At 38.3% G+C, this 22,070-nt stretch overlaps 1 protein-coding gene across 4 annotated transcripts; it reads left to right on the plus strand.

The window, feature by feature from the left end:
* The first annotated feature begins 858 nt into the window (after positions 1-858).
* tead3a (TEA domain family member 3 a) lies at positions 859-21,159 on the plus strand. Of its 4 annotated transcripts, XM_037773587.1 has the most exons (14): positions 860-1,139; positions 8,860-9,108; positions 14,861-14,925; positions 15,141-15,203; positions 15,311-15,373; positions 17,124-17,135; positions 17,555-17,665; positions 17,820-17,863; positions 18,946-19,007; positions 19,097-19,230; positions 19,335-19,505; positions 20,052-20,192; positions 20,300-20,452; positions 20,564-21,159. In XM_037773587.1, exons 2-14 carry the CDS (start codon positions 9,102-9,104, stop codon positions 20,675-20,677), a joined length of 1,140 nt encoding a protein of 379 aa, XP_037629515.1. In that variant the 5' UTR covers positions 860-1,139; positions 8,860-9,101; the 3' UTR covers positions 20,678-21,159. The 4 variants fall into 4 exon arrangements, with proteins under 4 accessions (XP_037629517.1, XP_037629515.1, XP_037629518.1 ...); XM_037773589.1 differs by lacking the exon at positions 15,141-15,203 and having other exon boundaries at positions 859-1,139; positions 20,564-20,723; XM_037773588.1 differs by lacking the exon at positions 15,311-15,373 and having other exon boundaries at positions 862-1,139; positions 20,564-20,723.
* Positions 21,160-22,070: the final 911 nt, after the last annotated feature.

A 22,070-nucleotide genomic window follows, 5' to 3' on the forward strand; every position in this document is an offset into this window, starting at 1 on the left:
ATAAATTCATAACTTTACAAGAAAAAACTCGTAATATTAAGAGAATAAAGTCATAACTTTACAAGAAAAAAGTCATAATATTAAAATAAGAAGGTCATAACTTAACGAGAAAAAAAGTCGTAATAATATGATAATAAATTCGTAACTTTACCAGAAAAAGTCGTGATATCAAGAGAATAAAGTCATAACTTTACGAAAAAAGGTTGTAATATTAAGATAATAAAGTCATAACTTTACGAGAAAAAAGTCGTAATATTAAGAGAATAAAGTCATAATGTTACTAGAAAAAAGTCGTAATATTAAGATAATAAAGTCATAACTTTTACGAGAAAAAAAGCCATCACATTAAGATAATAAAGTCATAACTTTACCAGAAAAAAGTCATGATATTACGAGAATAAAGTCATAATATTACCAGAAAAAAAGTCTTAATATTACGAGAATAGAGTCATAACTTTACAAGAGCAAACAAAATAAAACGTAAAATTATTACTTTTTATTTACTATTTATTCTCATAATATTACGACTTTTTTCTTGTACACTAATAACTTTATTCTCATAATATAACGACTTTTTTCTCTTAAACCTATGACTTTATTCTCGAAATATTATGACTTTATTCTCGAAATCTCAGATTTATTTTTTTTCCTCAATGTGGCCCTAATACTCCGTCGTACATTAGACCTACAACAATGATAAATAATAATGATTAATAATAATAATAAACTGGAGAGGAGCTAAAGAGCCGCAGGTTGAACAGACCCCTGATCCTGATCTATCCTATATTTTGTGTGAAAGAGAACAATAAAATCCCCCTGTTCCCTCCTCTCTCTCTCTCTCTCTCTCCTCCAGCAGGAGTGTCTGGTGTCATGTTGGAGGAGGAGGAGTTTGTTGGTTGGGACACCCAAAAAACTTTTTGTTGCGTGTGCGCGTGTTTTCGTCGCCACGCCTCTGTGTGCGTTTTCCTCCGGCGCGTTGATTTCATACCAAAGAAACTCATACTTGGCATTCCGCCTTTTTTTCTGTCAAACACGACTCTTTTTACCGAGGAAATACTCTCGAAACACAAAGCAAAAGAAGCTGTAGAAACCACCGTGTACTCGGGAGTGAGTGAGTGGAAGCAGAGCCTCTTTGGAAGGTGAGTTGCGCTCTCAGATACTTGTTCTTTGTTGTGTAGCTGCTGCTGCAACTTTTCATGCAGCTGCTGCTTCGCTTCGTGTGTGCTTGGAAGTTTTGGGATATTTCACATATTTCGCATTTTCCCGCTGCCGCTTTTTCTGCTGAATCAGAGCCCTCTTGTGTTTAGCAAAGAGAGTTCCTCTGTTTTATTTACTCAGTCGCTGTAAACCGCAGTGACTTTCTCTCTCTTTCCCTCTCGGACTTTAGTTAGGAGTTTTGTTGAGGTATTATTAGCTCCGCAAGCTAACTCACAGCTAGCACAGCTTCGAGTGTGTTATCATACAGTTTGTGAAATAACCCACTAAAAGATGGAAAACAACACTTCTTCTTACACGTCAAAGTGTTCCTAAGGTGTTCGGACAACTCTTAATCCTAGTTACGTGTAAGTTTTTGTACACATTTTGGATTAAAAAGGCAGTTTTTTTGCCAACTCACAGTGGGCTAAAACGGCTCCCAACCGTGGAGTGATTGAAGCTACATGCTAGCTACGAAGCTATGCATTTGTTGTTGTTGTAAAAAAAAAGTTTCATCCAACACGTGAGACTGGTCTTACTTGTTCAACAGAAGACAAGAGGAGGAAAAAACACCTTTTGTTAATCCCCAGCACAACTATTGTGACTGATTTATACAACTGGTGTGAGATGTGTCCTTTCGTTTCTGACTGATTAGCTATTTAAAACCTACAAAAGTCTGTAGTAGTAGTAGTAGTAGTAGTAGTAATAGTAGTAGTAATAGTCATGTAAATCTGAAAGTATTGTGATGAGATCTAGCTTGATAAATCATAATGGTTCAACAGAAGTTAGAGGAGGAAAAAACACCTTTTGTTAACTATCCTGACTGAATTATACAACTGGTGTAAGATGTGTCCCTTAGTTTTATATGTAAAACCTGACTGATTAGCTATTTAAAACCTACAAAAGTCTGTAGTAGTAGTAGTAGTAGTAGTAGTCATGTAAATCTGAGAGTATTATGATGAGATCTAGTTTGATTAATCATAATGGTTCAACAGAAGTTAGAGGAGGAAAAAACACCTTTTGTTAACTATCCTGACTGATTTATACAACTGGTGTAAGATGTGTCCTTTCGTTTCTGACTGATTAGCTATTTAAAACCTACAAAAGTCTGTAGTAGTAGTAGTAGTAGTAGTAGTAGTATTAGTAGTAATAGTCATGTAAATCTGAGAGTATTATGATGAGATCTAGCTTGATTAATCATAATGGTTCAATAGAAGTCAGAGGAGGAAAAAAACACCTTTTGTTAATCCCCAGCAAAACTATTCTGACTGATTTATACAACTGGTGTGAGATGTGTCCTTTAGTTTCTGACTGATTAGCTATTTAAAACCTACAAAAGTCTGTAGTAGTAGTAATAATAATAGTAGTAGTAGTAGTAGTAGTAGTAATAGTCATGTAAATCTGAAAGTATTGTGATGAGATCTAGCTTGATTAATCATAATGGTTCAACAGAAGTCAGAGGAGGAAAAAAACACCTTTTGTTAGTCCCCAGCAAAACTATTCTGACTGATTTATACAACTGGTGTGAGATGTGTCCCTTAGTTTTTATATGTAAAGCCTGACTGATTAGCTATTTAAAACATACAAAAGTCTGTAGTAGTAGTAGTAGTAGTAGTCATGTAAATCTGAGAGTATTATGATGAGATCTAGTTTGATTAATCATAATGGTTCAACAGAAGTTAGAGGAGGAAAAAACACCTTTTGTTAACTATCCTGACTGAATTATACAACTGGTGTGAGATGTGTCCTTTAGTTTCTGACTGATTAGCTATTTAAAACCTACAAAAGTCTGTAGTAGTAGTAGTAGTCATGTAAATCTGAAAGTATTGTGATGAGATCTAGTTTGATTAATCATAATGGTTCAACAGAAATCAGAGGAGGAAAAAAACACCTTTTGTTAATCCCCAGCAAAACTATTCTGACTGATTTATACAACTGGTGTAAGATGTGTCCCTTAGTTTTTATATGTAAAGCCTGACTGATTATCTATTTAAAACATACAAGTAGTAGTAGTAGTAGTAGTAGTCATTTAAATCTGAAAGTATTGTGATGAGATCTAGTTTGATTAATCATAATGGTTCAATAGAAGTCAGAGGAGGAAAAAAACACCTTTTGTTAATCCCCAGCAAAACTATTCTGACTGATTTATACAACTGGTGTGAGATGTGTCCTTTAGTTTCTGACTGATTAGCTATTTAAAACCTACAAAAGTCTGTAGTAGTAGTAGTATTAGTATTAGTAGTAATAGTCATGTAAATCTGAAAGTATTATGATGAGATCTAGCTTGATTAATCATAATGGTTCAACAGAAGTCAGAGGAGGAAAAAAACACATTTTGTTAGTCCCCAGCAAAGCTATTCTGACTGATTTATACAACTGGTGTAAGATGTGTCCCTTAGTTTTATATGTAAAACCTGACTGATTATCTATTTAAAACCTACAAGTAGTAGTAGTAATAGTAGTAATAGTCATGTAAATCTGAAAGTATTGTGATGAGATCTAGCTTGATAAATCATAATGGTTCAACAGAAGTTAGAGGAGGAAAAAACACCTTTTGTTAACTATCCTGACTGAATTATACAACTGGTGTGAGATGTGTCCTTTAGTTTCTGACTGATTACCCATTTAAAACCTACAAAAGTCTGTTGTAGTAGTAGTAGTAGTAGTAGTAGTAGTAGTAGTAATAATAGTCAGCCGAGGTGGTAAATCTGAGAGTATTGTGATGAGATCTAGCTTGATTAATCATAATGTCTTCTGTTCCCATTGGGGCAGAAGGCAGCCAGTAATGTGCATGTGTCTTGTCAGTGTTTGCTGAGCTCATAGCTTTATTTAGCCTCAATGCTGCTCTGGCTCCCTCTCACTGCACTAAACATCTGACCTTTTGGCCACTGGCAGCTATATTGAAACTGGCAGGGGCTACCATATGCCTTCAGTGCAATATCAATGTCCTAACTTTGCATCACCACTTCTTTGGTAAATGACAAAGCTGTGGCCGTGATGCCACTCTTTAGTTCCATGATTTCCCAAATCTTAGCCACTTTGCTCAGCAGTAACAATTACACTCAGTCTTGATATATATATATATATATATATATATATATATATATATATATATATATACTCCCTTGCCACTTTATTAGGTATACATTATAATTCAATCCAAAACAACAGATATGCCACACATACTTATGAAGATGACCAGTTTTTGTTAAATCAACTTATTACTGATGTCATAGTATACTGGGTTGCGTTATATTGAAATGTGTTTCTAATATTCTTCCCCCGTTATGTTTGGGTTGGGAAGAGAATTAGAAACACCTCAACATAATGCAGTTAATTTCAACACCACTTGAACTCCAACCTCAGTAATAAACATATAGTTAAATGAGCACCTAGTTGACTGTGTCTATCAAAAAAGAACATTGTTATCTTTGTCAAGGTGGTATTTAATGGCTGAACTAGATTTCACAGGTGTATCTAAAGTGGCCACTGAGTACAATACTATACTATTTACTGTCAATATTATCATTGGCATCAACGTTTGAGTTAACTGAAGTGATTTAATCAAAGTTAGGCCTAATAGCTGGATTGATTATCGGTGACAATGGGGTCGATCTATTCAATCCTATCCTTCTATGTTTGTATACAATATATATTATGTCCTGGAATTTTTAAGTTTTGACCAATTTTTTGCTGCATTTAAAAGGTTTACAATTGAATTGTAATTCCTGTTCATTTCGAAGATTTTTTTTTTACCAAGTTGGAGGTGTACAATTTTATTATTTTAATACAATTCAGTAAAATTTCATCCATGTATTTATTTGTTACATTTTGTTTAGGAAAGAAATCAAGCCTGATCCAGTCACTTCCACACAATGAGGCTCGCAGTTTATTGATTAAACAATGGTATCAGATCGGTACTCTGTATTGACCGATACCCTAAGCCCAGGTATCGGTATCGAGAGTGAAAAAGCCAGATCGGTGCATTCATAACACCGAACTGCTGTATGTGTAAAAAAAAAAAGTATGTATATATTCTCTTTTGCTCTGATTTTATTAAAACTCTATATATGCGGAAAAGTATTTAAGTGGTAACTCTTCCTATTACCACCGACAGAGCTTACATTCTCATTTATGGTGACAGAATATCTAAATTAGCTTACCAAAAAGCATTATTACAACAAATAAGGGTGTATTAAATGTTATGTATTTGTCATAAACAAATTTATATTCTTTTTTTTTTGTTGCTAAAAAGCCATTCATATACAATGAAAGAACAGTATGTTCTCCTATAGCAGCGGTTCCCAATGTTTTCAGCTTGTGACCCCCTACAATATAACAATTGTATACCTATTAAGACTCATCATCACAAATTATAACCTTATGCTGCGTTCAAGTCGATGTCGGAGGTTGGAATTTCCCAGTTTAAATTTTCAACTTCCAAACGTTCCAGGTGCACAACGCCAAACATAAACAAAAAACATGTCTGACTGTGACAAACTGATGTTTCTTTGGCAATTGAACTCTCAGCAGTGCAGCCTCCTTGCATACATAAACTAAGCAAAGGAGATAAAATGATGTATGACGTAACACACGCCATTGTTTACCGTAACCAGCTACCTAATAACACTAGCAACATATTTTGACATCAATTTACAGGCAGAACAGGTTTTGCTATATGATAATTGTAGGAAAATGTACTCGACGTTGCCTTCTAGTTGATGGTTTACCATTTACAATGTGTGCTTCCATGGGTGCTGCCATCGTTGTGTGATGTCAGACAACTGCTTCTTCATGAAGTCAGGATAGAAGGATTTTCCCCCAGTTTACAAGTAGGAACCTGCGGCATTCCATTGTACTTTTTCTGGAGGACGGTCGGAATTCTTCGAATTCCAAGTTGTCTTGAACGCAGCATTAGTGAGGACATGAGCTTTGATTAGTTAAGTGGGATGTTTCCTTCCATCTCAATCTCATATTGTTTCACTACTTTGAAGGCCTTTATAGGCCTGAGTAGTTGGAAATATGTATGTAAGTAGTATTTAAGTAAAATGTAAATGTTATTTAATCATCTTGTGACCCCGCAGATTTACCCCCAGGTTGGAAACCTCTGTTGTATAGTGATGTTGCTTATAGGTGCAATTATACCAAAAGGGCTAACTCAAACTTTTATAAAACTCCGTATAAGCAATTCTAATATAATTCAGAAAAGTGATATAGTAACAAGGTGATAAAACAATGAGTAGTATGTTTTTTGAGCTGTTAAAAAGGCCCAGGGGGTCTCCAGGATGTCAAACCGAACATTAAGGTTAATCAGATCCAGTCAGGACAAACAAACATATTCCCCGTTGCCGACTTTTCACACAGTGAAACGTCCAAGTCCTCTTGAATATCACAGTGTTGTTTCAGGCATTGCTCTTTCCCAACCATCTCACCAGGGCCTGTCTGATCGTTATGGCAACAGCGCCGTCCCATCAGCGGTGATTAAAACTGGGAAGGCCCTGTGCAGAGAGTGTCCAATAAGCCCACCACAGCAGGGGAAGCTCTTACAACCACACTGATCCTCTGTGGTTCTTCTGTGGCAGGGAGCATGTTAGCCACACTCTGGAAAACATTACACCAGGCAGCATTCATGTTGCATATGTGTGCCTGTGTTTGAGGAGCCTTGGAGCATCTTCAACAATAACAAAAGAATGTGTAATTTCCTCATGTGGCCTAAAGTTGCAGCTTCTGGGAAGTTCATATGGCTCAAATACTGCCTCTTAAAGTAGTTTGTCTAGGACGGGTAGCTAAAGGAAAATGACTATCTGGTCCTGCCATCACTAACTGGTGTAACCTTAATAGCTAGACCAACTGGTCTGGTAGTGTCTTCATTGACCTTGGCCAGTGTCTTTGTAAATTTACGAGCTCTTAATGTTTTCCCGTTTTGCTTGTCGGGTCTTTAACGCCCGAATGCCAGGGCTATTAATACACCCTGCGCCCACGCAGCCTGTAAACAACCTTCAGATGAATCTGATCTCGCTCTTGGTGAAGTGTGGAGATATTTGGATTCCGAGAAATCTCTCGCCATTCTCGGCAGCCGCAAAGTTAATCCCGGTCCGGTCAATCCATCGCAGTGTTTTTGATGTAAATTAGAAAGACAAAGTGCGGGACCACCTGCCTGTTATTGGCCCTCATTCATAAAACTAACAGGCTTTGATTGTATTTTTGCAAGCATGTACAAATTAAGAGCTTCCGTGGGATTCATTTATGTTCTCTTGTTAATGAAAAGTTTGTAGGTAAGAAGATTTTTGAGTGGTCAGCACCACTAATAACGATAATAGTAAGGCCCTCTTCAACATAATGCCCATGAAATTAAACCAAAGAAGTGGAGTTTGCCGGTTACGTACTAGGGCTGCAAGTAATGATCTTTTTTTTTATCGATTAATCTGCCAATGGTTTTCTCAATTGATTGTTTTGTCTATAAAATGCCTCAAAACAGTGAAAACTGCCCATTATAATTTCCCCAGAGCCTGAGGTGACATCTTCAAATTCCTTGTTTTATCTGAGAAGAGATAAAATAAAGCAGCAAATCCTCACGTTTGAGAAGCAAGAAATAATTTTTGGGAATTGTTGTTTCTATGCATTGACTAATGGATAAATTGACTAATCGATTAAACAACAAATACAAATTAAACTAATTGTTTAAGCTCTATTCTCTCTCGCTCTCTCCATTGGTACATTAGATTCAGACACATGAGAGTTGGGCTCTAATACTCCAGCCTCTAATACTTGCCTTGATTTTGTACTTGAAATTTTTTTTTAATCAAACTACATTTTTATAACTTTATCACATGTGTGGTCCGTGCTCTGTGCTGCTTCTCCACGTCACACTCCAAAACAACGTATTTTAAAAGATGTCCATGCGGGAGTTTCAGTTTGAGAACAGACTAACTGGATTTTGATCTATGTTACTTACAAAATACTTGAAATGTCAATTTAAGATCAAGGGGTTTTCATGTGGATAACAGAAAAAAAGTTTTTTTTTAAAGAAACAAAATAGATCTCCAGGCCGCTTTTGTTGTGGGCAGCAGTATGTGCTGGTGAGATCAAGCTCTTTGGTGGGTTGAAGATACAGAAAATTACTGTAACCACAAAAATGTATTTAGTTTATTATACTTGTACACAGACGTGTTTGTATATGTTGCTTTAATAGATGATTTAAAGCTCCACTGTGTTTTCAAAACATCCAGGAGACAGCTGCATTCATTTCTTTGAACCTTGCTGATTGCGATCTATTTTTGTCTAAATTCATCAGCTATCAAAACAAATACCGCCCTCACATTGTGGTAGATATTGTGGTGTAATGCTTTTTTAATGTGGAAGAAACCCTGTCTCGAAACCTGGATTCCGGACAGAGATAGTTAATCAAGATAGTGTTACATTTAACAAACTAAGCAGCCAGACAAGGTTATTTAAGAACAAAATAACAGTCTGAATGTCTTTTCAGACCAAAACGAATAATTCGCACAACAATTTAAAATTTCAAACCCATCTATCTCTATGAGCCTATAAACACATTTAAAAACTACTATTAATTCTGAGTATTAAATCTTCCACTTTTAGCAGGTAGCAACAGTAACTAAGAGGATGTGAAATCTTACAAATGTCTTGTCCCGTGTGTTCTAGGTGTGTTGTGGTCAGGAGCCGTCATCATTGCGTCGGAGTGGAGTTGCCGTGGCAGCCCTGACGGGGCGCAGGAGGAGGGCGGCGATGCAGATGGAGATACAGCGGCAGACGGGGCTGACCGCGGATTGGATGGCGACCCCGAGGGAGTGTGGAGTCCAGACATTGAGCAGAGCTTTCATGAAGCTCTGGCCATCTACCCTCCCTGCGGCAGGAGGAAGATCATACTTTCAGACGAGGGGAAGATGTATGGTGAGGACCTAACGACAAAATGATTGGCATCCAGCCACCCTATCCACCTTTGTTTATAGTGACTTTTAAATTACAATATATATCAACCAGTGTCATTAGGGAATGAGACTTACAAGGTAATCTACAGCAAGTAAAGCCACTTACCATTATAAACAAATCATTGTTTACTCGCATGTACAGCAGATTTTAAATCGGTAAGAAGAGCTGAGATAAAATGGACAGAAAGTGTTCAAAAATTAGACTACAACAGACTACAATGTAAAGAGCTGCATCTTCTCAATATCAGTATCTGTGTGACCCACCTAAGTACATAATCATTACAAAACCAAAACATAAGTCGTTCAGCAGTGCATTACAAGTGTGCCGTAATCTACAAAAACACGTTGAAAATACGTTTTGTTGTCATTTACTGTCGCGGTTGTTTCTTTCCTCTCTTTTTTCTGCTCTCCTCTGATCGCTGTGTGTCACTGAGAGCTTTGGACACAGTCTGTGTGAGCAGAGCTGAGAGACGGCACTCAGCAGTCAGCTAGCTTGTTGCTCTCGCTGCCAATATCAGCTGCTCTGATTCAACAATGTTGAAAAAATGTGCATGCAGGCTGAAATTCAACCGTGGTGTTGTTCTGTCGGAAGATGCAGTGACTTAATGTTAAACTAGCTTTGAGTAAGGAAAAGTAACTTACTAACTAAAGTCTGCTAGCCGCTAGGCTAATTCATGCAGTGTAAACTGCCATAGGCATGCAGGCAGTGCCCGGAGAATCGTAGCAACAGGGACGGCCCACATTTCCCATCATGCCTGTCTAGTCCCGAGTACTGTTTTAAGTTCCAAAATGCAAATGTAACTTTTGTTAGTGTTTGTAATACAATGTGTCGGTTCAGAACATGGTGGCTGATGTTGGTAATTGTCATATTTTTTGCTGGTTTATCATTCAAACCATGAGTGAGGTGACAGCTGTATTTTTCTGGGAATGTTCCGTAATAGGCAGGCATGGAGATGCTTTTGATTTCGATGGTTGAAATCGGAAGCTAATTTTGATTGACTTCCAATATATAATCAAAATCACGACACCCCTACTGATTAGTTAACATAACTATTAATTATAATGGCCAACATTTTCCAACTGCACACACTCTATATCAGCCTCAACTTTTACAGAATGATATAAAATTGAAACTTTACTCCTGTTATGGTTTGGCTTTCTGAGGAAGCGCAGCAAAGGCCAGTAGTGATCCACTGCCAACACTTTGGAACCCAGACGGTTGTTGACTTCTTGTAAAGACCTCTTGGTTTTTGCCCAGGTGATCTGCCTGCAGGTATTTTGGGAGAAGGCTGTTTAGCTTGAGGTCAATGGGCATCCAGCACTGACAGGATCAAAGGTTAAAACAGGTTGAAATTTCAGCTCAGGTTAGGTTTAGCATATGAAGAAGTTGCCTGATCGCTCATTCCCCTGGGAACTAATTGCTTAAAGACTATTTCGTATTGGTCTATGGGACCACATAACCCAGTGTGTGTAGTGTTAGTTTTTATTAAGATCTGTTTAGGACGCTGCCTGCGAGTAGAGCTTTGATGTACTGTGACTGTTTCTTCCTACCTTATTGAAGTCCTTGGCTAGCACCCAACATTCCTAGCATTTTTGTCTTTTTTTTTTTGAGCTGAGGGTTGGCATTCCGGCTCGCAGAAGCGTGTGTCATACATTTGTGTATGTGTGAGTGTGTGTTGTGAGGGAAACGAGATATGTGATCCCATGCGACAGAAAGGGGAAAGTTTGTTCCAACGTTGCAGCAGCATTTTCTCCTTTTGTGGAAGTGTGGGCTCGCTGTGTTGACCACCCCCACTTCCATCTAAATAAACAAGGATAGTCCCACTGGTACACACATTCACACGTTGGAAAGCTACACCGACACTGAACATAATCCCCACGCTCACATTAACCCACTAATCGCTCACTTTTGAGAAGCTGCTTCTTAAAACCAATACTGTGAGAAACTTTGAATAGCCCTTTTTGTTTTAAAACATTGCATAATTTATGAAATCTTCTAACTAAATACAAACAAATATCAGTTTATTTTACAGGTTATATAATTAAAATGAATGCAGGGTGAAGAAAGGAAACTACTTCTCTTGAAGATGTTACAGAAATATTACTAGGTCCTAAATAGGCAGATTACCAGTGTGTCTTTTACAGATTAATGAATTGAAGTCCTTTTCAAACGTGAAGTCAACTGCTAAACTTGGCAGAGCATTTATGGATTACAGTTCATGTCTAAAAGTAGCTGAAGTGGATAAATATGGATATCACAGTCAAGCAGCTGGAATCATTTAGTGCTCATTTCTCACAAGTTCAGAAAATTGAATCACTTAGTGCAGCGGTTAAAACCAGGAAATATGACATTTAAACTAATATAACAATTTTATAACATGCAAAATCCTAGACTCTACTTAGTTTTATATCAAAATATCACTTTCACCTCTCAGTCATATTTAACTGCTATGATGTCACCGTGGATTATGGTGTCAAGCATGTATTCCCAAATTAGGATGATCATCACACGGATCATTTGCTCAGATTGCACTCACAGGGTGACAGAGAAAAGTGCTTGTTGCTATGATGATATTTTAGCATCATGTTGGTGTTAATGTTGTGTTTTCCTTTTTTAAATGGCACAATATATATTGGAGCCTGTATTTATCAAACTAAGAAGTACTCTTAAGAGAGACAGTTTGGGAGTAAAAAGGTTCTAGTGTGAAGAATAAGACGCATTTATCAAGCAACTTAATGCTACTTTCAGCAAAGAGTAAGAGTAACATCTGCCATATTGGTAATTATTTTTAATCATGACATTTTACTTTACGTGTGAAATCCTTAATTTCTTCAGTAACAATTGACAGGTGAAATTAACAACAATCTAATAATATGTAAATATAGATATGGGGATTAAATACATGGACTTCGATTGTAATGGAAACAAACAAAAGCCATTCTGAATTACTCATATTTCTTCTGCTAAAATAATATTCATCACAAGCAATGATCTTGTGTACAATTCCTCCAAAACATGTCTATAAAATTTAAGTTCAAAGAAATTTGAATAATTAGTACTGTAGTTTGATAAATACAGGCCCTGGTAAACAAAGCCCAAGGCTTACTAAATAAAATCTTTGGTTGAATGGATGTGGTTGAATTTATTTGGGGCGGGTTGCCCATTTACAGATGGGACTAACTCAAATCGGGTCAAAGACAGTCTCATGCAGTCAAATACATATTTGGCAGAGCCTCTTCACACCCTGCTGTGAAATATGCTTCATATTTGCAAGACGCCTTACAGATTGTGTCATTTTGACAGTCATTTCCTGCTATTGTTAATTGTGTTACCCCATTAAAATGACCAAATCAAATTCAATTCAAGGTTGTTGTTTTTTAAGTTTTGGATCCTGTCTCTCTTTATCTCTCTCTTTTTTTTGATAAAAATCCTGTTCTTAATTTCAGCTAGGAAGCATAATGGGTAAAAAAAAAAAGCTTGATTTATCGGGCAGATGAAGAGAGAAATGGAGAGATAAATCTACAAGGATTTTTGAACAAGCATTGTGTCAAAGGAACTTAATTTTCCATTGTATTACCATTAATTAAAACAAATGGGACATGAGTTGACTTTTGAAGAAAAGTGTCTGGCCTTATGTGGAGTAATGGTAGGCTGCAGGAAAGTGCATGTGTCCTGTTTGGGGAATTGGAGCAGACTGCCGGGTCTGAGTCAGACCCATCTGTTGATTTTGGGGAATTCTGGTAACTCCACGGAGCTGATGTGACTCAGCCTGATGTGACCCAAGTCCCTGCAGCATCGCACCATTTCCCAGAAAGAAGGATGGTGATGTCGATGATGTTAGTGCGAGTGTGATTAAATTATTAAAGCTGTGGAATCGGCCTGCAAGGCTTCATTTGGTCACCTTTTTCTTTAGCCTCTCTCTAATTCTGACATCTGCAGCAGGGTGAACAGCGAGTTGCTCACCGGTTACCATTAGAGAGAAGCAGGTCATCAGGTCTGGGTTGGAGCTTGGGGAGGCGGAGAAAGAAAGAGCTGACCATGCAGTCTGTGGTGACCACTTTTTGGAAGTCTGTTAACTACATGATGACCTCTCCTCTCTTTTTCCCTCCATTCCCACCATCTGCTTTGGAGCTCTGCCATCGAGCAAGGCCAAATCTGACTCTAAATTAACACACGCTGTCCTTAATGAGAATATCATACAGCCACAGTAATTCAAAGCTCGACAGATGCAGTTGCAGATGCAGTAGCGTCACCATCTTCTCACACTGAAAGTGCAGTCGCATTAAACTTTCATTTGCTGGCTTCATTTCAAATGGGATGGAACAAATTTCCATGTCTTCATCTTCTTTTGCTTCATACAAAAAGATTGATTTCAGTACAACCTGAACATAAATTTGACCATTTCAAATCCTCAATGTCACTGTGACCCCCTAGACTGAAAAACACGAAGGACTCATGGTCTTGCCGGGTGTTCTGATGGTATTTAGAGGCAGGGTTGGCAATGTTGAGAAGCTAGTATGAGTAAACTAGATTTTAAAAATGATCCAACTGAAAAACCCCGCCCAGTGTTGCCAACTTTTTTCCAATGAAAGTAGTTAGCAGGCATCAGCTTTTGGTTGCCGAAACTGAAAATATGGTTGCCGTATTTAATCACCTTATATTTTGAGTAATTACTTACTATGCAGTTATACGTCCACTTAATAATGAAATTGTGACATAAAAGAATAAAAGCTTTTTTATTATAATAATATAATTCCAGCTCAAAGATGCTGGGATACTTCGCCGACCAAGACTTTTTGTCCTTTTTGTTTTTTGTTCAGGTTCGTCTGGTTCTTTATCAGTTCAATCAATTTGCACATTCGTTTGTCAACTGTTCTTGTTGTTGAACTTTTCACATCACCGTCAAACAACTTAATTTGCTTCACCATTAAAACAGATGCCTGTGCGCAGGAAACGCAGCATTGTCACGTGCCAGTTCTGACTGTAACAGCAATATTTAAATATTGCTAATGCAACAAATATTGTTGTATGTACTTATGTATTTACTTTGGGGTGCACGTTTTGGTGTTTGTTGTCCCTATTTTATATGTAAAAAGTGGCCAAAGGCCAAGCATTGGTTGCCAATTTCTCAAAATGGTTGCAGACGGAAACCTGGCAACTGTTACTGTCGAGCCCTGAATTGATAAATATTGTAAGATACAAATCAAAATAGAGACTGCATTGAGATCAAGTACTGATTAAGTTTGGTTAAAGCACTCGCTCCTGTCATCATTGCCTTTTAGGTTCATATTTGTTTCAGGGAAGAAATGAAATTGGTTGCACCCACGGTTAAAGTATTAAAAACATGATTCTGGCCATTTTTAGACCATCATAAATAATAATAGGGCCCTTCATGCCTCAAGACATATCATATAATATAATATAATATAATATAATATAATGGAGAGGTTATTGAGGTCAAATTTGAGCAGCAGCCATTTTTTTTCTTCAGTGAGGAAAACATTGAAACCCTATTGACCCTGTTGACTGTATCAGCTGAAATAAAGCAAACCCTTTCAAATGGATTACACTTCCTTGCCGGTCATACCAGCCCCATCAGTGTCTTACTTTCTGATATCATAACGACACATATTGTATTGTGTGTAACTAAGGTGTTATGATGGCAGAAATATTTTCTGTGTTCTGATTTTATCTTTTACTTTCTCAATTTTAGGTCGAAATGAGCTGATAGCTCGCTATATCAAGCTACGGACAGGAAAGACGCGCACACGCAAACAGGTATGTACCGATGTTTTTGAAGACTACAGTATTTACATGTGTTTTTATGTATTAGGAATTGCTTGGTGCAGCTTACACATCTCCTAATGCTTTTTTTTATTGTAATTTACTCATTCACCTTGTTAAATTGATTAATAATGAACCATGGCTATTTAAAATTGCAAATTCACCCTTTGAATGTGTGCTTTTTCATGGTGGTAACCCTGCCTTCATAGGTGTCTAGTCACATTCAGGTTCTGGCACGTAAGAGGGTACGAGAATACCAGACCAGCATCAAGGTGGGTGCCCCCTGAATCAACTCTCCCTTCCCTCTGTAGTCACATCCCCTCTTCTTTTCCTTTCCTTTTTCCTCCCATCCTCTGTCCTTCGTCCTGTCTTTCGTCAGGTCTCTAGTCACCTGCAAGTCTTGGCCAAGAGAAAGTCTCGTGAGATTCAGTCTAAGCTCAAGGTACACACGCTCACTGACTTTATCATGCTAGCTGCTTCGCTCTGCATGTGGCCCAACCTAACATCGAACATTAACATTAAAATCACCACGTCGTTGTCAGAGTTTTATGGCAGATTTATGCTTCTCTGCTGGGGTCTTACTGTACGTACGAGTGGAGGGAAATTTTAAATGAGGAAAGCATGACTTATCCATTTAGTGCTATGGTGATTTCAGGATTCCTTTAGTATATAGGCATCTAAGTCAGGGACCATTGGAACACCTTGATGGAGAAGTATAAATCCAGTTTACAAGTAGGTGCATGATTTGTAGTACTATCATTAGGCAGTGGTGGAAGAAGTACTCAGAGCATTTACTCAAGTAAAAGTAGCAATACCACAGTGTAGAAATACTCTGTTGCAAGTAAAGGTCCTGCATTCAAGACTTTACTCGAGTAAAAGTATAAAAGTATTAGCATCAAAATATAATATTAGTAAAGAATAGTAAAAGGAAAAATATAAATAAATAAAACATATTTTATTAAAAAGTAAAAAAATTAAATAATTAAAAAGTTAAAAAAAATTAAAGAATGACCCATTTCAGAATAATGTATTGGATTTTTGGATTAAAATTTATAATTTGATAATTAATGCACATGTGATTTTAATGTCGGAGCTGGTAAAGGTATAGCTTAATCTATAATAATAATATTAATAATACATATATATCAAATCTTATTTGTTAATAATATTTACTTGTAACTCAATTTATGAAATAAATGTAATGGAGTAAAAAGTACAATATTTCCCTGTGAAATGTGGTGAAGTTGAAGTATAAAGTAACATAAAATGGAAATACTAAAGTAAAGTACAAGTACCTAAAAATGTCTTAAGTGCAGTACTTGAGTAAATGTACTTAGTTACTTTACACCACTGTCAGTAGGACACTGAGAGAGTGTTAGTCCGTGGCTGTGGGAACGTGGCGTGGCAGGCTCAGGCTTTGCAAACTCGTTTTATCTTCAAACATTGCTTTCTGTCTGTATTTGATGTTGTCAGTGCAAAAAACGAGATTTGTTGAATGCATTAGTGTATCATAATATGTGGGAATGAGGTTTTTGTTATAATGCATGGCAGTAATATTGAGCGGTTTACTTCGTTCAAGAGGTTTTGTGGCTGCGGACAGATAATTACGTTAGATTCGGGCGCAGGCCCGGTTGACCCAAGCATGTGCATGGCTGTAGTAATGTACATAAATGCTTACATACACACAGACATGCAGGGAGTTTTTAATGTGCACCATATCCATGTGCACATACGACGAATTTCAGTTTTCTCTTTTAAATCATTTCTGATTTCTACGTTCTCACTCTGAGACATTTCCCTCAATATCTTCTCTGTTTAAGCCGTTTTCTTGTGGTTTCACCATGCACTGTAATAAAGGTTCTTTGTGACATAATTTTGCACCAAAGGCATTTGAATTTGCTGCACTATAATACGCATTTTGAGAACTTTTTAAGATTTCCACGTCAATATATTTCCTGGTATAAACGTCAGTACTCTCAGCTGTAACACAGGATGTGGCTTGTCCTGTAAATGTACGATTTTTCGAGCTTAGAGTGAGTGTGTTTGACAAGGTAGCTTAGGGGTGTAGTCATTTTCAAAGAGTTCTATGTACTGAGGAAGGTGTTTTTCCTCATTGCCTAATAGTGAATCTGTGTCCTGCTGTTGTTTTGAATGTACTGAAGTTAATTAATAACGTGTCTTCTTTGCCATAGGCCATGAACTTGGTAAGTTTTGATCATACAACTACAATCTTCTGCTTCAGGCTTTGTGCTTTGTGGTTGGCATCACATAACTGCTACCCCACACAATGCAGTTCTACTGCCAGCCTCAAAAAAAAATCCTGCTCATTACTCTTTTTTGTTTTTAGTGGCTTTAGTTAAATACTGGTGATGGTCCAGTTAGCTCTCCTAGCCTGCTAGCTTGGTGCGCCTCCTGCTTTGGCATCCCCCCCCCTATATCTGCTTTGCACTCTGTCCTGTCTTCCCTCATAGTTACCGCATCATGCTGAAGTACTGTATAATGTGTTGGCTGGCTTGCTGTCTAAACTGGCCTTGAAGGTTGGCTGACTTTGGGAACCTAAATTTTACTGGGGTTTTCAAGGTGGAGCGTTATCATTGTGTGTTATTTTCTCTCTCTCATCCAGGACCAGGTATCCAAAGACAAGGCACTGCAGACAGTAGCCAACCTCTCATCAGCTCAGATTGTGTCTGCTAGTGTAATGAAACCCCAGACTCCGTTCCCTCCACCAGTCAGAGTGAGACACAGGCGCACACACACAGACACACACACACACACACACACACACACACACACACACACACACACACACACACTGCTCTTTTCTACCTTCTGGTTAAAACTCTTGAGTAATGCTATCTGTCCCATTTCCCTTCTTTCCCTTTGTTTAGTTTTGGCCCAGCCCTATGCCAGGACAGCCTGGACATTCTCAGGAGTAAGTATCACTGACAGATTAGTTGGTTTTGTTTGTTTGTGCTCGAGGTCGACCGATAGTTGATTTTAAAGGCAGATGTAAATGGTAAATGGACTTGCATTTAAATAGCGCTTTTCCAGTCTTCCGACCAATCAAAGTGCTTTACAATACATGTCAGCATTCACCCCATTCACACACACATTCATACAGAGTCTGCTAAGTTGCCAGCTTTGCCCATCAGGATCTAATCTAAATACTCATTCACACACCGATGGCTATGCCTTCGGGAGCAATTTTGGGGTTAAGTGTCTTGCTCGAACCACCGACCTTCCGATTGGTGGACGACCTGCTCTACCCTTTGAGCCACAGCCGCCCCGATGTAATAATAATAGTTTGGAGCCGGAAAGAGACAATTAATTGGCCGATATTTTCTTAACTTCTACAGCAGCCTTGTCGACTACTTTTGCATACGCCGTTTTTAATAAATACATTTTTTGTAACTCTGAATTTAATCATTTGTAAAAGAATATCCTGAAGTGTGATTCGGTGGATTACATTATTGGAAAATGTTCTATTTATTTGGGCAATGGGCAAATATGTTCTGTGGTTTATGACAGGCCAGGATGACTTCTGCTGCGCGTCTTGTTCATTGTTAAATGCCACTCTTACAAACCATTAATGTTCACGCATATTCCCTGGGTGTAAGTGTGCAATTTCATTTCATGAATGGATGGTTATGTGGCTGGATTATTTGGAAGACAGAACGCCAAATTGGTACCGTAAGCAAGTTAAAGTAACAGAACGATTTATTGTCTGCCTGTCTCGTATCGTGGACAAAGAGCTGATAGTTTTGCATTATACTGAGAAATAACTTTTCTTCTCCCCCTCTACCTTAACTTTGTGTATGGAGCCTCCGTGCAAAACGGTGATGTACGTCCCCGCGTGACTGGTGGCGGCTGTGCAGCCACCGGCCACTATCGGAGCCCAGTTCAGCCGATAACAATAGTTTGTAAACTGTCCTATCGGCGCCGATTAATCGGTCTACCTCTAGTTTATACAGTACTGTTGCTTATGTTTGGGTTCCTACTCTTTCTCTTTTGCAGCATCAAGCCCTTTGCACAGCCACCATACACTACACTACCACCCCCTGGCCCTCCACCCATCAGTAAGTGGGAACACAATTTCACAGATTTGAGTAATTAGCAACGATTAATGGTATGTTAATTGTGCTTTCCTGGTTTAAATGTTTGGCAGGCTATGAGCCCCTGCCTCCCCCACGCCCTGCAGCTATAGCAGCTCCTGTATGGCAGGACAGAACCATCGCCTCAGCAAAACTACGGCTACTGGAGTACTCTGCCTTTATGGAGATCCAGAGAGAAAGGGAGATGGTACAGACATTTATACAATACAAAAATATACTTTTTTTTTTTTTTTTGCCAAAACAAAGTCTTTTCTCTTTTTCTTATTATCACTTCTCCTTCCTTCCCTACAGTATAAACATCTTTTCGTACTCATTGGGCCATCAAACCCGGGCTACAATGACCCCGTATTGGAGTCCATAGATGTGAGGCAGATTTACGACAAGTTCTCTGAGAAGAAAGGAGGCCTGAAGGAGCTGTATGAAAAAGGGCCACACAACGCGTTCTTCCTCGTCAAGTTCTGGGTCAGTACACAAAACCAGCGTTCTCCCTGATTCGATTTTTCTTATAACCAAGAATTTTGAGAGGCATGCAGCAGAAAAGAAAGTCGGTGAATTTGATAAGTTATCACAAGAAGTCAGGAGATCTGACTTCTTGTGATAATTGATCTACTACTTCTTGTTTATCTACTACTTCTTGTGATCATTTATTTATTTACTATGAGGCCTATTGGGGAATTCAATTGTACAACTTTAACACTAACATGCATTTTAGTTAGATTTTATTGCAGTTATTGCATTAGATTGTTGGTTTAAGTTGGTGTTATACTGTACCTTACAATATGAGGTTATAACCTGCTACTCCACAAGGGGGCAGCAAAGCCAATGAGGTGCTGGAGCAGGGGTTTACACAGGAAATTACTTTTTCATTGGTAGTTGCTTTGTTAAGCATTATTTCACTTCAATTTGGTTTTGTAAACCATCCAGATATTTGCCCTTGGTATTGGCTTCTTCTGACTTTCTCTCTCCTTTGACACTCACTCTCAGTCCATCTTTTTATGCTCGTTTCAGGCGGACCTGAGCAGCGACATCGAGGAGGGCTCTGGCGTGTTCTACGGCGTGAGCAGCCAGTACAGTGGAACAGAAAACATCACCATCAGTGTCTCAACAAAGGTCTGCTCTTTTGGCAAACAGGTGGTCGAGAAGGTTGAGGTGAGAAGATGACGTTTTTTGTTTTTTTTGTAGTGCGCATAAAGGATTTCACATCTAACCATATTAACTTGTGGTTTAATTGTGATGTGTGGATTTCTCCCATTCAGACGGAATATGCACACATGGAAGGGGGAAAGTATGTGTTCCGCATCCACCGTTCGCCCATGTGTGAATATATGATCAACTTCATCCACAAGCTCAAACACCTGCCAGAGAAATACATGATGAACAGTGTACTGGAGAACTTCACCATCCTACAGGTATGTGTGTGTGTGCACCTCTATTACTTCTTACACTTGTATCTCTGGACTAGTGTTTGCTTGTATTATTAAATCCTGACCTCCACAATGGTTTCCTTTTTCTCTTACTAGGTGGTGTCCAACAGAGAGACTCAGGAGACTCTGCTGTGCATCGCCTTTGTGTTTGAAGTGTCCACTAGTGAACACGGAGCACAGTACCACGTTTATCGACTAGTTAACGACTAGCAGCACGCCGCGTGCATGCAGAGACTCTCCACAGACTTTTTGATACATATAGCATAAACACTATTTCCAGCTCAAACACACAGAATCCCCCCACTCCTCTACTCTAAACACACACATGTTTTAACAGACCAACAGTCACACTGTAGTCACACCTGTTGTTGTTTTTTAATCGCTGCAAACTATGCACACATTTCTTAACAACATCCCATGACTTAAACACTAAAGTGAAATTCATTTTTTATAGATTTCGACCAAAACGTCGCGTAATTATGGGTAAGTGTTGTGATGCTATTCACCGTAATTATTCAGTCACATATCTGTCCTTACCCGGTGAAACTGAAAAATGTCACGGTTCATTTAGGTGTTTTTTCTTTTTCACTGACAAGCATATGATAGAAACATTTAAAAAAAAAAAAAAAAAAAAGAAACCAGCAAAAGGGCTACACTACATTAAATCAAGTTTAATATGTGATATACATTATGGCAATGTAGCTGTGATGCACTAAAAAATGAATATTCTCATTTCCAAGCAAACGTATGCATTTACCTGATAGGTGTGACTGATGTGAGACGAGTTTGAATATAGGTTGTCAATCAAATCATTTAATCAGTGTTAATGTAACTCTTCCACAATGACTATCTCTTCTGTAGTATCTCTGTAAGGTAGGAATGGATTGAGCCTGTAATGGTGTTTCCTCTATCACCGATCAGTGTAGAGAATCATTATATAGGATCATATGACAGAAAGTGCGGGAAAGAGTGTGCCTCTTCCCAGAATGCAATTCACTACATGTAAAGACGTTAAAGTTGTATTTATATTTGAAACATAGAGTCAACATGTAAAGAGAGCCATCCTTTTAGGTGTATTTGCTGTTGAAAGGTTTTCGAGTTGTACAGCGTGTGGAGGGAAACATTTTTTGGGAGGTGTTTTAAAGAGGACCTATTATGCTTTTGTGCTTTTCCCCTTTTCTTTAGTGTGTTTTATAGTTTTTTGTGCATGTAAAAGGACTACAAAGTTACAAAGTCCACACCTAAGGGAGTTAAACTCCCCCACAGAAACACTGCTCCTGAGCTGCCTGACACTCCATGCTTGATGTGCTGTCTTTTCTTCCGTAACGTGGTTATGTCACCAAGTAACATATTTTCATAACACCTGCCTAGCGGCTAGTTTGGCACACCCTCAAACAAAGGTAGATAGAGCGGAGCTGGAGCGGAGTCTGAAGAGTTTAGTTTGGTTGACCAATCAAACAGTAAGCCAGCTGACCAATCAGAGCCAGAGGGTGAAAAGAGGTGCTGCAGCACCCAAAATACAAGTATGCACCTGAAAATAAGCATAATATGTCCTCTTTAAAGTTTGGCTCTCTTGTCTCTAGTTCACTACCAGCTTCAGATT

Source organism: Sebastes umbrosus, chromosome 6 (assembly GCF_015220745.1).
Source record: "Sebastes umbrosus isolate fSebUmb1 chromosome 6, fSebUmb1.pri, whole genome shotgun sequence".
Lineage (NCBI taxonomy): Eukaryota > Metazoa > Chordata > Actinopteri > Perciformes > Sebastidae > Sebastes > Sebastes umbrosus.

What these genes read in the sequence shown, in the direction of transcription:
- tead3a (XM_037773587.1), top strand. An exon ending in CAGCCTGGACATTCTCAGGA is followed by an intron (nt 17,864 to 18,945) that starts GTAAGTATCACT and finishes TCTCTTTTGCAG; the next exon opens with CATCAAGCCCTTTGCACAGC. An exon ending in AGAACTTCACCATCCTACAG is followed by an intron (nt 20,453 to 20,563) that starts GTATGTGTGTGT and finishes TTCTCTTACTAG; the next exon opens with GTGGTGTCCAACAGAGAGAC.